The 15,737-nt window shown below is 33.6% G+C and overlaps 1 protein-coding gene across 1 annotated transcript; it reads right to left on the reverse strand.

Moving 5' to 3' along the window:
- Window positions 1-12,553: 12,553 nt before the first annotated feature.
- LOTGIDRAFT_56203 (hypothetical protein) lies at window positions 12,554-15,532 on the reverse strand (the record flags this gene model as incomplete). Its single annotated transcript, XM_009046360.1, has 4 exons — window positions 12,554-12,834; window positions 13,169-13,228; window positions 13,328-13,567; window positions 15,469-15,532. Coding segments are annotated over 4 exons (645 nt in total), but the record flags the coding sequence as incomplete, so codon positions are not given.
- Window positions 15,533-15,737: the final 205 nt, after the last annotated feature.

Genomic DNA, 15,737 nt, shown 5'->3' on the forward strand with positions numbered 1-15,737 from the left:
CTTCTCTTTTACAAGATCAAAGGTCATTGACCTAGGCTATCTGCTGATACTTTCATTTGTGAGGTCTGACGTCTACTTCCGGTATTAGAATCTTCTAAAAAATGAAAATTTCTCAACTTTAGACTGTTCTTGCGCTTGATCTAATTATCGTGGAAGGATGATTTTTTCGGGGTCTTTTGCAATTTGCTACATTTGCAAAGTCCCACTTTTTTTTTTTTTTTTTTTTTTTTCGTTTCGTTACAAAAAAAAAAAGAATGGACATTTCGATAACAATCAATAAAACTAACCGTGTATAAACTGGTTGGTATTTTACTTTGAAGTAAACAAACAACAGTGTTACCTCCCATTAATCAGTTAAGTTTCTAAATTCTTTGTGTATTTCATCTGCTAATCCCATACCCATTTTCATCTTTGATTTCAAGAGTTTAATGATTAATGCCCTTTGAATTCTCTCTTTAAAAGTTGGATTTGGAATATTTTCAAGTTCGATTATCATTTGTTTGTCTGCTTCGTGTCTGAATGTTATGTCTTTATTTCTGTATAGTATATTGTGTTTAAGTGCAGCGGCGTCAACTCTATTGTAATTATGACCGGGAAGATGTTTTTCTCCGGGGTATTTTGCCCATGGAAATCCGGGAAGAGAACCTAATGATTTTTGAATGTCAGAACCGAAGTAAGTTTTAGGAGTTTGAGCAATTATTATTGACATTTTTATCCAATAATTTTAAAACCATTTCCTTTTTTTTTGTTTTCTAATCATTTATTTCGCATTTCTCTTATATGTTGTAATTCTTTCAACTCGTTAGATCTTTTCACTGTTTCGCTTATATTTACCCCTGCTTTTGCTACAGATCCAAGAGCTTGCGTTCCAGAAGAAATAAGGGATTTGTTGTATGAGACAAAGTTGGCTACTTTGGGATGAGAGAAGATAGAGCTGAGAAGAATCCGTCTCCTTCGAATTTGTGTTGTTCGTGTTTTAAAATTAAACTCATTCTGTTTTTAAACAAGGTTTTTATATAAATAAATCATTTTAAAAAAAGGAGGGGATATGTAATTTGAAGGTAATGAAATATAAGGGATATAATAGGTGTGTATTATGATGGGACTTTGTATGGTGAAATATAAGGTATATATGTGTGTATATTATGATGGGAATAGATGGGTCTTTATATATTGAACGCACATAGTTATAGTCTTTTCAGATTGAACGCACATAGGCATAAATACATGGAATGAAATGGAACTGTTGTGAGCCACCTAGACAAAGTATGTTTACCTCGTAGATAGGTAGAAGACAAGTTTTTTGTTTTTTTTTTCAGATATCTAATGAAACGATACACAAATATATCTCATTATTATAGGTTGAGAACTATAGACTTGACATAAATTTATACTAATTTTGTAGGTATTCCATTTTTGTTGATATAATTTACTGTTTTTTTCAATGTTCATGATGTTTTTAATATAATTAAGATATTCTGTGTTTGATGGAATGTTTGAATTGAGTTTGCATTTATAAATATAGTATTTAGTCAAATAGATAAGATGATTTACAAATAACCATTCATACTTGTCTTTAAACATTTCTATACTTGGGTATCCCAATTCTTCTGAATGTATTCTTGTATCAATACCATTAGCGTGTAATATAATTATTATATAAAGTAGATATAATGTTTTGAATACAAGGACAGAGAAAAAATAAATGTTGCAATGTCTCATGACATGACGAACAAAAAGTGCATAAGGAACTATCAGATATTTTGCATTTGAACAGTTTAGTATTAGTGTAAATAATCTGATGTATGTATTTATATTGAAAATTTCTGATTTTGGAATTTGTAGTTGTTTTAAAAATCAAAGAAAAAATGGAATTCATAAAATTAAGATCTATTTTTTAATTAAGATATTTTCCCATTTATTAAAGGCTAATGGTTTAATGTAATGTTTGTAGATGAAGAAATTATATATATCCTTAGGTTTTATTGTTCTAAAATCTTTATTGTAACATTTATGAAAAATAATATCAATGCAGCTTTTCCATTTGATATCATTTGTATTATCATTTTGAACCTCTGTGAAAGATTTGTTTTCTGAAGCACTTTTAATGCCTTGTATATCAAAGTTTTCTTGAGGATTTATATTATGAGGGTTTTCTAACTGACAAACCTGGATTATGTCTTTTTAATAAAGTTGATCATAAAATATAATAGTATTGTTATTAATTTGTAAATTTTTATTATTACCTGATTTTTAATATCTATATGTTTATCTATATGTACTGTGAAAATTTCATACCAATTATTGTATAATGATCTGTAAAAGGGATTGTTAATTCTATTAACTTTACAAAAGTTACAAAAAGGAAGGATAATTCCCCCGTAAGCATTTAAAATTTAATTATATGGTATTAACCATGTAGATGTTGGATTAAAGATAATTTTTTTAATCCAAAAAAGTCTTTGACACATTAAGAACTTATTAATATCAATCATATTTAACCCACCATTCTTTAAATTTTGAGTAATAGTATTTCTTTTTAATTTATTTATCTTTTTATATTTCTTTTTTATATTTATTTAATAGAAAATGATATACTTTTTCATTAAATAATTTTATAACCTCAGGTGGTGTATAAAGGGCTGTAGAAAGGTATATTAGTTTGGGGAGTAAAAAAGTTTTTATGATCTGTATTTTACCAATTAGTGTTAAGTTTCTGGCATTCCATTGTGTAATTTATCAATTTCTTTCATTTTCAGAGTATAGTTAAAGAATTCAAATTCATTTTCATTTAGTGTGAAAAATATACCAAAGATAACTTCAAACCAAGTAATTCTAAACATTTCTCAAATTCACATCTTGGTAAGTTCAGATTCAAAGTTTCAGTTTTATTAATGTTGATGGACAAACCAGATATTTTACTAAAAAGTTCCAATAAAGAAAAAAGATGTTTTGCTGACTTATATTCCCTTATGAAGCAGGTCAAATCATCCGCAAAGGCTATACACTTCAAAGATTTATTGCCAAAATTAATGCCCTGTATCTTATCATTATTTCTGATATTAAAAAGTAAAATTCTATTACTTGATTTAAAAGATTAAAGCTCATGGGGTCACATTGTCTTACTCCTCTACCAATATCAAAATATCTTGTAGTTATACCATTATTCATAACTGAACATGTAATGTTTTTGTGAAGTGTTTTTATCCATCTTATGAAATGTTATCAAATCCAAAAATCTTTAAAATTTTGAACATAAAATCATGATTTATACTGTCAAAAGCTTTGTGAAAATCAATTCCTAATAAAAAACCAAAGATTTTTTTACGTTTACTAAGTTCTACACAATCGCTTATTATTCTTATATTTTCATGGATATGCCTACCAGGGACGAAGGCTGATTGATCAGGGTGAATTAATTGATTTAAGAAAGGTTTCAGTCGGATGGCTATTGCTTTACTGGCAATCTTAACATCAACATTAATTAGACTTATAGGGCGCCAATTACCAATTTCAGTTTCATCCTTAAATCCTTTGGGAATAAGTTTAATAATAGATTGCCTCTGACTTGTAGATAAAATTTCATTTTCAAATGAAGAGTTGAAGCAGTTTAAAAGATATTTGGCAATATTAGGCCAAAAGTGTTTATAAAACTCAATTGTAAGACCATTATTTCCAGGAGATTTATTATCTTTAAATGAATTAAAGGTAGAAGACAAGTTAACGTTCGCTTCCAGTGGATGCTGATATCACAGACTAGGTAGTTGTTGGTAGAAGACAAGTTAACGTTCGCTTCCAGCGGATGCTGATATCACAGACTAGGTAGTTGTTGGTAGATGACAAGTTAACGTTCGCTTCCAGTGGATGCTGATATCACAGACTAGGTAGTTGTTGGTAGAAGACAAGTTAACGTTCGCTTCCAGCGGATGCTGATATCACAGACTAGGTAGTTGTTGGTAGAAGACAAGTTAACGTTCGCTTCCAGGGGATACTGATATCACAGACTAGGTAGTTGTTGGTAGAAGACAAGTTAACGTTCGCTTCCAGCGGATGTTGATATCACAGACTAGGTAGTTGTTGGTAGATGACAAGTTAACGTTCGCTTCCAGCGGATGCTGATATCACAGACTAGGTAGTTGTTGGTAGAGGACAAGTTAACGTTCGCTTCCAGCGGATGCTGATATCACAGACTAGGTAGTTGTTGGTAGAAGACAAGTTAACGTTCGCTTCCAGTGGATACTGATATCACAGACTAGGTAGTTGTTGGTAGATGACAAGTTAACGTTTGCTTCCAGTGGATGCTGATATTACAGACTAGGTAGTTGTTGGTAGATGACAAGTTAACGTTTGCTTCCAGTGGATGCTGATATCGCAAACTAGTCATCACGAAGATAATAGTCAATCTTAGTGTTCTTATTTTCTGAACTGAATTTCTGGTGAGATCATGAAATCCTCGGTATAGTGAGTGTGTCACCAATCAAATTCAATCTCCACAGGATACACAAAGTGAAGAGAGTGCGAGAGAGAGATAGTCTGGAATTTATTATTAAAATTTGGATCACGACGATGACTGTCAGTAGATCGACGAGTTATAATAACAACTCTCTTGATAGCGAGATCGTATGAATCGATAGACCTATGGGTCAGATTGTATAACAAAATCGATAGCGAGATCGTATGAATCAATAGACCTATGGGTTAGATGGTATAACAAAATCGATAGCGAGATCGTATGAATCAATAGACCTATGGGTCAGATGGTATAACAAAATCGATAGCGAGATCGTATGAATCAATAGACCTATGGGTCAGATTGTATAACAAAATCGATAGCGAGATCGTATGAATCAATAGACCTATGGGTCAGATGGTATAACAAAATCGCTTTTTTAAAGGTATACTACCGCCGCAAAAAATTATGTTACCAGTAAAGATTGAAAAAAAACAAACATATATCTTTGTATCTTATTGATCAAACTGAATTGTTTTGAAAGGGTTAATTAAAAACAGGGAGTACTAGTTGTTATTTAAGCAGTTTGACCTAGTTTTGGTATTTGGCTCTATAATTGCTCGCTATTATCAGTCAAAGCCTGTAGAATATATAGATATATTTCTCTACAATTAGGCGTTTATTTTACTCAAATCCATACAGTTGTTTTCTAACAGCTTCGAAAAAAGCTTAACAAACTTCAAGACCGTAATGTTTTTAAATATTTTTGGCGTTTTAAAATTAAACGGCAAGGATTATTTTAGTTATAACTTTCAAATATGTCAATCCAAATACCTATCTGTAGGCAGTGGCAGATTTTGAACTTGTTGGGCCGTAGGCAAACGAACGGTAGAGGGACTAATTTCTCATTTTAATGAGGGGGCATGGTGTGATGACAATTTTATGACAGGAATTTTGCGATCTCCTTTTTCAGTAACAGATCAATCAGCTCATCAGCATCAATCGTATTCACGATATCGGCATTCATCACCATTAAGCTCAAACAATTTAGTCAATTCTCACATATCACGCTCTTTGTGGAACAAGTGATGGGCATGCGAAAATTTATTAACTGTTTGATAAATTATACTGTTACAAAATTTGTTATGGGTCGAATTATCCATGGGCCGAAAGGCAGCTGCCTAGTTTGCCTATAGGTTAATCGGCCTCTGATGTAGGCGTCTGTGAATTTAATATTAGATAGGCCACAGAAAAAAATATAACTAGATTGAGGGATAGGCGGGTTTCTATAATGTACCATGTTTGACTTTCTCGGGTTAACAGTCAATGTCCATCTTTCACACCAGTCATTAAGCACTGTGATCATTTTCTTCATACTTGCTTCGTCTGGTTCAGTAAGTGCAATGTCATCGGAATAAGCAAGGACGGAGACTTGTAAGTTGTTTTCGATGCCTATACTATATTACAGTTCACCAATCTCTTCAATGAGATCATTTATATACATAGAGAATAGTTTAGGAGATATTAGGCAACCTTGTTTTACTCCGGATTCGACTGGGGACAATCCGAAAGCTTATATATTTTCACCGCACTTGTGGTGTTAATTATAATGGTTTTACGGCGTTTAATATTTTGTCATTTAAACCCATGTTTCCCAGTTAATGCCATAGAAGCGGAATAATTGGAATATTGGTTGATTGTTTTCGTTATATTATTTTTTTGGTGAACTTATAACATCGAACAGGCACACTACCTTTTACCAATAATAATCGAGCATGTTAGATATAAACAGAAATTCCCACGTCATCAATCCTGCTTGTAAATAAAATATGTATTTAAAGACGCGGGTTGCAGGAGGCTGGCCCGGCTTCAGGTGGCTCCATATCCAAAAATGTTCATAACATATTAAAGCAACTTTATGCCAAATTTGGTGCTCTCATCATCACAATATGCACAATACTTTCGACTGGATTGAATTGTACTAGCCAATACGACCACTCAGAGCAATCCTTGAAAAACAAATGTATATCTTCTTCGTACAAAGACTTTCAGTCGAAGGATCTGATTTGCTATATTCGCTAGAGTACAACCCAATGAAATCGTAACATTTACAAACTTTCGTAGGCGTAGTTACCCCAGAGTGGCGCATTTATGGAAAATTTTAATAATTTGGCCATTTATTACCCGATTTGTATGATTTTGATGTCTATCAAAACCTTGTAAAATGTAACTTTATATAAAACTTGTTGGGAACAGAAGTTTGAATTTCGAATTTACTTTTTTTTATGCCCGTTTCAATTTTTTAAACATTTGAAAAGTTATATCTCGTGACTTAGACCTTCAATGACCTTTTCAGTGTAAAATTTCCTTGACCCCAGCTATCTATAGGTAGACTGATATTGGATGAAAAACATCAACTTCTGGATTTACAGCTCATCGAAAATAGATATTTTTGCAATTTTGGACGGCTATACCATATTTTCTAAAAAAAAAAACACAGGGGCCTGATTTTTTCATATTGATAATGGCCTTAACATTCTCTTTTTGATGATATGTTACAAAAAGGAATGAACTCCAGTTGGTGCAAGTGCTATTGACTATGCGGTGGTCACTACTGACATGATTCCAAATGTTTCAAAATGCCACATGCTGGAAAGTGACATATCCAAACATTTCCCTGTATCGTGCAGTATAACACTTAAAGACGATACTTATACCATTGACAAGCCAATCATAATGGAGACGAAAACGAAATATGTATGGAAAGATGATGTAAAGCAATTATTTCAATGTGAACTTCGAAAGGAATGTGTCTTTTCAAAACTTAGCGAAATACAACTTGACATCGACACAGATTTGAACAGGGCAATAACAAAACTCAATAACCTGTTTTACGAAGTAGGCGACGCTGTTGGACTGAGAAAAAGACAGAATTATAAGCCATTACACAAAAAACAACCATGGTTTGACAGAGAATTAGAAAATCAAAAGCGGCGGAAAGAGAAACTGCTTAAATCGTTTCGCATTAACAACTCTGCTACTACATTAAGTGAATATTGTGGAAGTAAAATTGAGTATAAAAATATGTGCCATAGTAAAAAACTGCTCCAAAATGGAAGAATCAAAGACGAACTTCTAAATCTCTCAACCGAGAAGAATCCTACTATTTTTTGGAAGAAAATTCAAAGTTTCATTCAAACTAAGAGTGATCAAACACCTGAAATTAACAGTTCAGAATTTTATACCTATTTCAATGAACTTCTAAACCCTATAAGTGAGGAAACTGACCCTGAATTCAGTGAACTCGTGACGAGGACAATAAATAATACAGATACCTGTACCGATTTAGATATTTCTGGCATATGCAAGCTAAATAACATTATTTCAGACGAGGAAATAGTTTGTGCTATAAACAATATGAAAAATGGAAAAAGTAGTGGTGAGGACTCAATCCCTATTGAATTTTATAAATGTTGTCTCAATGAGTTACTTCCCCTTATTAATAAGCTGTTTAACAAAATATTTGTTAGTGGTAACTTCCCTGACGGCTGGTCTTCCTCGATCATTGTACCCCTTTATAAAAAAAGGAGATTGTACATTTCCCAGTAATTATAGAGGCATTTCGCTTTCAGATGCAATAAGTAAGTGGTTTACATCTATTCTTAACAGCCGTCTTACAAAATGGTCTGAGGAAAACCAGTTGCTAGTGGAAGAGCAAGCTTGGTTCAGAAATGGTTACTCAACCATTGATAATGCATTTATTCTTAATTCTCTTATACAAAAATATCTAAATAAGGGTAAAGGTGGTGTATTTTATTGCGCATTCGTTGATTTTAGACGCGCATTTGATGGTTTAAATAGATTGAAATTAATGTATGTTCTGATAAGAAATAATGTAAACGGCGCAATGCTACAAATGTTAAAAGGTATTTATAAGAAAGTACACTGCAAAGTTCGTTGGAATAGTTGCCTCTCAGAATCATTTACCTGTAGCTCTGGTGTGAAGCAGGGGTGTATATTAAGTCCCTGGTTATTTGGCCTCTTCATTAATGAACTGGCTACTTCCCATAAGTCTGATTGTGTCTCTGGCATTTTTGTTGATAATACGATAGAAGATATCTTTTCGCTTCTATTTGCTGACGATTTAGCCCTAGTTGCAGACAGCATTGGGGGTTTACAAAATCGGTTAAATATACTGAAACAATATTGTAAACAGTGGAATATGGATGTTAACCTTGACAAATCGAAAGTCGTAGTATTTAAGAATGGGGGTTCTCTCTCTCGGAGGGAAAGATGGTATTACATGGGTTCAAAGTTAGAGACCGTGTCACATTATAGGTATTTAGGTATTGAATTTTCATGTCATTTAAAGTGGAATTTTAATTGTTCATATTTATCCCAACAGGCCACGAAAGCTTTAAATGTTATAAAGAAATGCTTATCTAATACAGGAACACGAAATATTAAAGTTGCATTCCAACTATTCGACTCAATGGTAGGTCCCATATTATATTATGGTTCCGAGATCTGGGGGCTCGAAATGAACGTAGAGATTGAAAGTGTACAAACTAAATTTTGCAAATGGCTTCTATACACTGGACAAAAAACCACTAACAACATGATCAGAGGTGAATGTGGGAGAGCTTTATATTAACTATATTTGTAGACCTATTAAATATTTTTTGAAAACCCAGGAAATGGGAAATCACAGATTACCAAAACTATGTTATAATATGTTATATAACCAAAGTCAAATAAGTAGAAACAATTGGTGTACGTCTGTTAAAAATATACTATTAACGCATGGTTTTGGCGATGTATGGTTTTCACAAGGAGTGGGTAACATAAAACAATTCATGTGCATATTCAAACAACGACTTAAAGACAACAGTCTTCAATCTTGGCAATCAGATATTACTACTTCTACCAAATGTCAGTTCTATTCCATTATAAAAAATGAATTTGTATGTGAAAAATATTTAAACTCAAACTTATCTCAATCCTTAATTTTTCATCTGGCTAATTTTAGATGTTCAAAGCATAAGTTAAATGTAGAACTTGGAAGACATCATAACATTCCATTTCATGCTAGATTATGTAATATTTGCAATTATAAACAGGTAGAAACAGAATACCATTTCATACTTGTCTGTCCAGTGCTACAGGATCTCAGAGTTAACTTCCTGCCAAAATATTGTCACTCAAACCCAAACGATTTCAAACTTAAATCTCTATTCACAAGCAAATCTATAGATGTCCAAAAAAACTTAGCTCTGTACATAAAAAACGGATTAGATATTAGACAAGAAATACTCTCATGAATTTTATCCAATCGACTTATTGTATATACCTGCCTTAATTAAAAGTTTGAACTATTATTTTGTATAATTAATTAATATGTGAAATCTAGATTATTATTTTGTATATAATATATTTGAAATTAAAATTATTATCTGTATTTGTTTAATATACTATATTTAATATTTAAATTATTTTTGTATATTCTATATTTGAAATTTATTTTATTATATGCATTTTCTTTATTAGAAAATTCAAATCTATTTTTGTTAACGTTTGTACCATGACGAAAGTCGTATAGTACTTGAATAAACTTTATTATTACTATTATTATTATAATGAACTCCAGTCCTAACATCAAAAGTATTTATCCCCCATCAATGTGGTTTTCATCATTAGAATGTACTCGATTTTCTGTCTTTACCGGTATGTGACATAAATTTACTTTCCAAATGAGATAGCAGCTAAGATATTAACAACACTTTATTTACATTCAATAACTGGAGATCTACACTAATCCAAGAAGTATACCCAAGACTCTTAGAATATTAGAACGATCCGATCTCCTCCCCAGCTAAAGAATGAATGAATGAATGAATACCCCAAACCCTAACTACACTCCTATTTATCTCTCCCCCCAGGTGGCCAACTTATGAAATATTTCTTTTGTCAAAAGATCCCTTGCTGTTCCTTAACCCTTATTGCCATGCCTGACCGATTCCTTTACTATACCCCTATAGTTTCTTAATCTCTCAGTGTCTCCTTCCCTGCCGACATGGAATAGGTCTCCTTTGTATACTACCATCTGTTTCTAATTACTTACATAAACACCACACTGATGTTAATTTAAAAGTGTTAAAGATTACAGATTAAAGGCTACCACCCGTGATTACCCCTATTTGACTATTACATGTTGAAGGCTACCACCCGTGATTACCCCTATTTGACTATTACATGTTGAAGGCTACCACCCGTGATTACTCCTATTTGACTATTACATGTTGAAGGCTACCACCCGTGATTACTCCTATTTGACTATTACATGTTGAAGGCTACCACCCGTGATTACTCCTATTTGACTATTACATGTTGAAGGCTACCACCCGTGATTACCCCTATTTAAATAATACATAACCCGTGATTACTCCTATTTGACTATTACATGTTGAAGGATACTACCCGTGATTACTCCTATTTGACTATTACATGTTGAAGGCTACCACCCGTGATTACTCCTATTTGACTATTACATGTTGAAGGCTACCACCCGTGATTACTCCTATTTGACTATTACATGTTGAAGGCTACCACCCGTGATTACTCCTATTTGACTATTACATGTTGAAGGCTACCACCCGTGATTACTCCTATTTGACTATTACATGTTGAAGGCTACCCCCCCGTGATTACCCATATTTGACTATTACATGTTGAAGGCTACCACCCGTGATTACTCCTTTTTGACTATTACATGTTTATGGCTACCACCCGTGATTACCCCTATTTGACTATTAAATGTTTATGGCTACACACCGGTGATTACTCCTATTTGACTATTATATGTTGAAGGCTACCACCCGTGATTACTCCTATTTGACTATTACATGTTGAAGGCTACCCCCGTGATTATTCCTATTTGACTATTACATGTTGAAGGCTACCCCCGTGATTCCCTAAAGTTTACCTCTGGACTAATGTAGATCTCTTACAACGATTAGCAATATTACATAAGTATCCCCCTTAATCTAGAAAATACATAAATATGATTTTCTTGAACAACCCAAAAAAAAATTTAAGCAAAAAAAAAAAAAAAAATATAATATACCACAAATGAACCACAAAAGAATTAAAAGGATAAAAAAAACAAAACATAAACAAAGCAAATATTATGTCAAACAAGGAAGTTTGACGTATAAATCAAGAAACATGCCCATGCAGATCGAAAAAATGTGTTTTAAAATTTGTTTGTCCTTCCGGAAATCTCTTAAGCGCTGAAAAAAAAAGATTTCACACAAGATGATATGGTATCATCACCAATTCCAAGTAATACATTTGAAAATAAAAAAATAACACACAGAAGAGGGCACACATGATGATAAAGTTGTTGACCCGAAAAAAGAGCTAAAGAATGAATGAATACCCAAACCGTAACTACACTCCTATTTATCTCTCCCCCCAGGTGGCCAACTTATGAAATATTTCTTTTGTCAAAAGATCCCTTGCTGTTCCTTAACCTTATTGCCATGCCTGACCGATTCCTTTTCTATACCCCTATAGTTTCCTAATCTCTCAGTGTCTCCTTCCCTGCGGACATGCAACATGTCTCCTTTGTATACTACCATCTGTTTCTAATTACTTACATAAACACCACACTGATGTTAATTAAAAATTGTTAAAGATTACAGATTAAAGGCTACAACCCGTGATTTCCCCTATTTGACGATTACATGTTGAAGGCTACCCCCGTGATTCCGTGATGTTTACTTCCGGACTAATGTAGGTCTCTTACAACGATTAGCAATTACAATTACAATGTGTTTAAGATCTTAAATTACCTTTCGATCTTAATTTAAGATTAGAATCAGAACAGAAGAAAAGACCCATTAATCCCTATTTCTAAATAAAATTTCTGTTCCACCCTAGGCTAGTACATGGGAGAATAAAACCCTCCCTTCCCCGAAACCCAATTATTTTCCATAATATTAAATCACCAAATCTTCCCTATCACTTTCTAGAAAACTCTATAAATCCCCACAAAACAAGGCTTCAATTTCTAGTCAATATTTTTGTGATGTTCAATTTGCACGACTCGATCAACTTTGTCATATTAGAAGAAAATCTCTGAAATGGTTTAAGTTTTTTAACAGCTTTTCTCTTAAAATCCCCCTCTCTGTTTCTCAACATGCAAGACATATTCGATTGCGTATACGGTACGGCTAAGAACCTTAGCAATTTCTGCATTTCATGAGCAGTGTCATTTCGTAGTTTTTCATACTGAATCACGTGCAATGGCCCTTTGAATTCCAACCAATCCAAGTAAAACATATACCATGCTATGGCTCTTTGGCGAGTAAACGTTGGCCAATCTGGAAAAGACAAATTTTGATGATTATTGGAACAATAAGAAATCATCTAACACTTAAAAGTTTTTTCTCAGATATTTGGTGACATGCCCATAATACCTAGTATCATTTCAATGAAATGAAATCATGCTGTTGGGATCCTAACACATATTTCGAAAGACCTGTAAAAATCTCATGTAATCAGTTCCAAACTATATTGTCTTCAATTAAGATTACAATCCGGTTTCCCCCAGTCAGTGATGCAGGGAAGGGGCTGACATGGAAAAAAGCATCTAGTCGTTCGAATGGGCCAAGAAACCCGTGTGTTACAGGCAGTGCACGCTAAAGATCCCCCGACAGTTGGAAATCGAATAACAGGCTAATGTCGCTGTCCTGTCCAAATTTCCCTCACTGTACCCTACCTACATGGCGTCTTCATTAGCCCACATGGTGCAGAAAAGTAGGACGTACAACTTAATTCATTTTATTTTAAGATTATGTTATCACAGCTACTTACTTTTTCTATAGGCGGAATATGGAGCGTGACTTAAATGCCCCCTGCCTTTAACGTTAAAATTTGATCTTATAGCATCCAATGGATCTCTGATCAAAACAACAGCTTTCTGATATTTCTTTCTTTCTTTCAACCCCAGTTTATGAGTTTTGATCACGATTACTGTGTCGTCACGATAGCCTTCTCCCGGGAAGCCATGATTGTAAATGGAAGAATCGTTAAAAATGCTGCCTGTAGCTATTCCTGAAAGATAGTAAATTCTAACCAAAGTTGGAACAGAACTGACAAGTCTGTGTTAATTTCATAAATTCAGATGTGAGAACTGTGCCATATCAAGTTGTCTGAACTTCAGAAAAATCAAAGTCCCAGTTTGTTCCATTTTTTTTTTCGTATTTTACACACCTTCCTGAGCATAGACTGCATTAGCTGCAGCAACATTTCAACTTCTGTAGACCATCTGTAGTGGCAACGTTGCTAATGAATATGTTTTCGAAAATTTTTGCAAATCCGGAAGTGCGACAGTTCAACATGTGCAAAAAGTCGAAAATCGGCTCTAGAAGGCGTATTTTTGCATCGATTCTCTTCGGGTTTTTCATTTTTCTACATGTAATTTCTGACCTGATAGCACTTGAAAAATTACGAAATTCGAAAATTCTTCGCTCACTTTTTTCGATCAAATTTTTCGATTTTTTTGCAACTTTTTTGCTTTTACATCGATTGATCTGAAATTTTAAATGCAAAGAGACTTCACTAATGTTAATAATATGATACAGTCAAATTTTGTTCGTCATTTCCGATTTTAAACAGGAAAGCGTCTGAACTTCATCACTACTTCCGGTTGAATAACTTCCGGTGTAATTTATGTAGGTCAACAAAATTTAGCTGATCTTTGGCAAATAAAATTTCATGGCCGATTTTAAAATAAAATCCAGACCGGGAGTGATACTTTGGCCGCCATATTGAAAAAACACACTTTTGTAAAACTCAAAATGGGGCCTCATGGTAAAGATTGATATGCTCAAATTTGATGTGAATGTATTCTGCAATCGATTGCGCAAAAAACATTGGGAGCATTGAATTTCGCTTTTGCTTTTTTGCAACTTCCGGTTAAATCTTTTTCCAACTTGAAACAACCACACCATATGACCTTGACCTTTGATAACCTTGACCTTCATAGGGTCAAAGGTCATTGACCTTGGCTATCATTTGATATTTTGACCTTTGACCTCCGACATGTACTTCCGGTTTTATAGCTATCCGTAAAAAGCCAAATTCGCAACTTTGGACTGCAGTAGCTCGTGACCTAATTAACCTAGAGGGTTAATTTTTTCGGTTTCCTAATGTGCTTCTCATGCACTTTACTTAGATATATAACAATCGTTCAAATTTTTTTTTTTACAATATTTGCGTCTTTTAGAGCTTGGTGTATGTATATCTTATGATCTATTTGATGGAGAACCTTGATATTTGGAATACAACTAAACACTTTGAATATGAATTCACCTATGACAAAAAAACTTATGTGGGCGTGGCACATCCGGGTTGAATTACTAATTGTTTACATTTAGAGGCAGGGGCATAACTCGCATAGGGTGCGTTTGTTCAAAAAGGGCCTTTGCACACAATTACCTCATCCTTTTGGCCAGTTTGTGTTAACAGTTCAGTTGTTTCAGCTTTATAGTTCCAAAAAAGGAACGGGTTTTTTACATTTGGATATTTTCATTTTTCGATTTTGACCTTTGTTGACTTTTGTTGACCTATATCTTTTGACCTGTATTATGTAGGAGCTTGACATTTGGAACATAACGTAACATTTTGAATTGATACCTATTACTCATTATTGACATTTTTGGTCAGGGGCATAACTCGCAAAGTATACATTTGTTCAAAATTGAACTTTGCATACAAATACCTCATATTTTGAGCCACTTTGTCTTAGAATTTCGGTTGTTTCAACTTCATAATTCAACAAAAGGAACAGGTTTTAGAAATTCGATCTAGGGAAAATGAAGACACCATGTTATTCAAGTACTGTACAAGTTAAAGGGTCTTCAACAGTTGAAATTTTGAATAAGTACACTTCATGGCGTTTGGAAATTTAATTCTTTTAATATTTTGTAAAAAGAAGGGATGTATAAGCTTACCAGTAACTTGCTGTATCATGTGACGTAACCATGTATTGCCCGACCCAGGAAAACTGGCTAAAGCTGTCTTCGGCAAATTGTGAGACCTGTGTATACGTCGGCAGCCCGAATCTATTCTTTTGTTGGACTTCTGAAACGATAGAATATTGCCTTTCCATGGAAAAGGTGTCTGATTTACATAGTATAGAACACTTATATAAAATAAAACAACTATAAATATAACACAAGATATAATCCTAAACGTTTTCGACGCCATGTCTAACGAATGT

Source organism: Lottia gigantea (assembly GCF_000327385.1).
Source record: "Lottia gigantea unplaced genomic scaffold LOTGIsca_100, whole genome shotgun sequence".
Classification (NCBI taxonomy): Eukaryota; Metazoa; Mollusca; class Gastropoda; family Lottiidae; genus Lottia; species Lottia gigantea.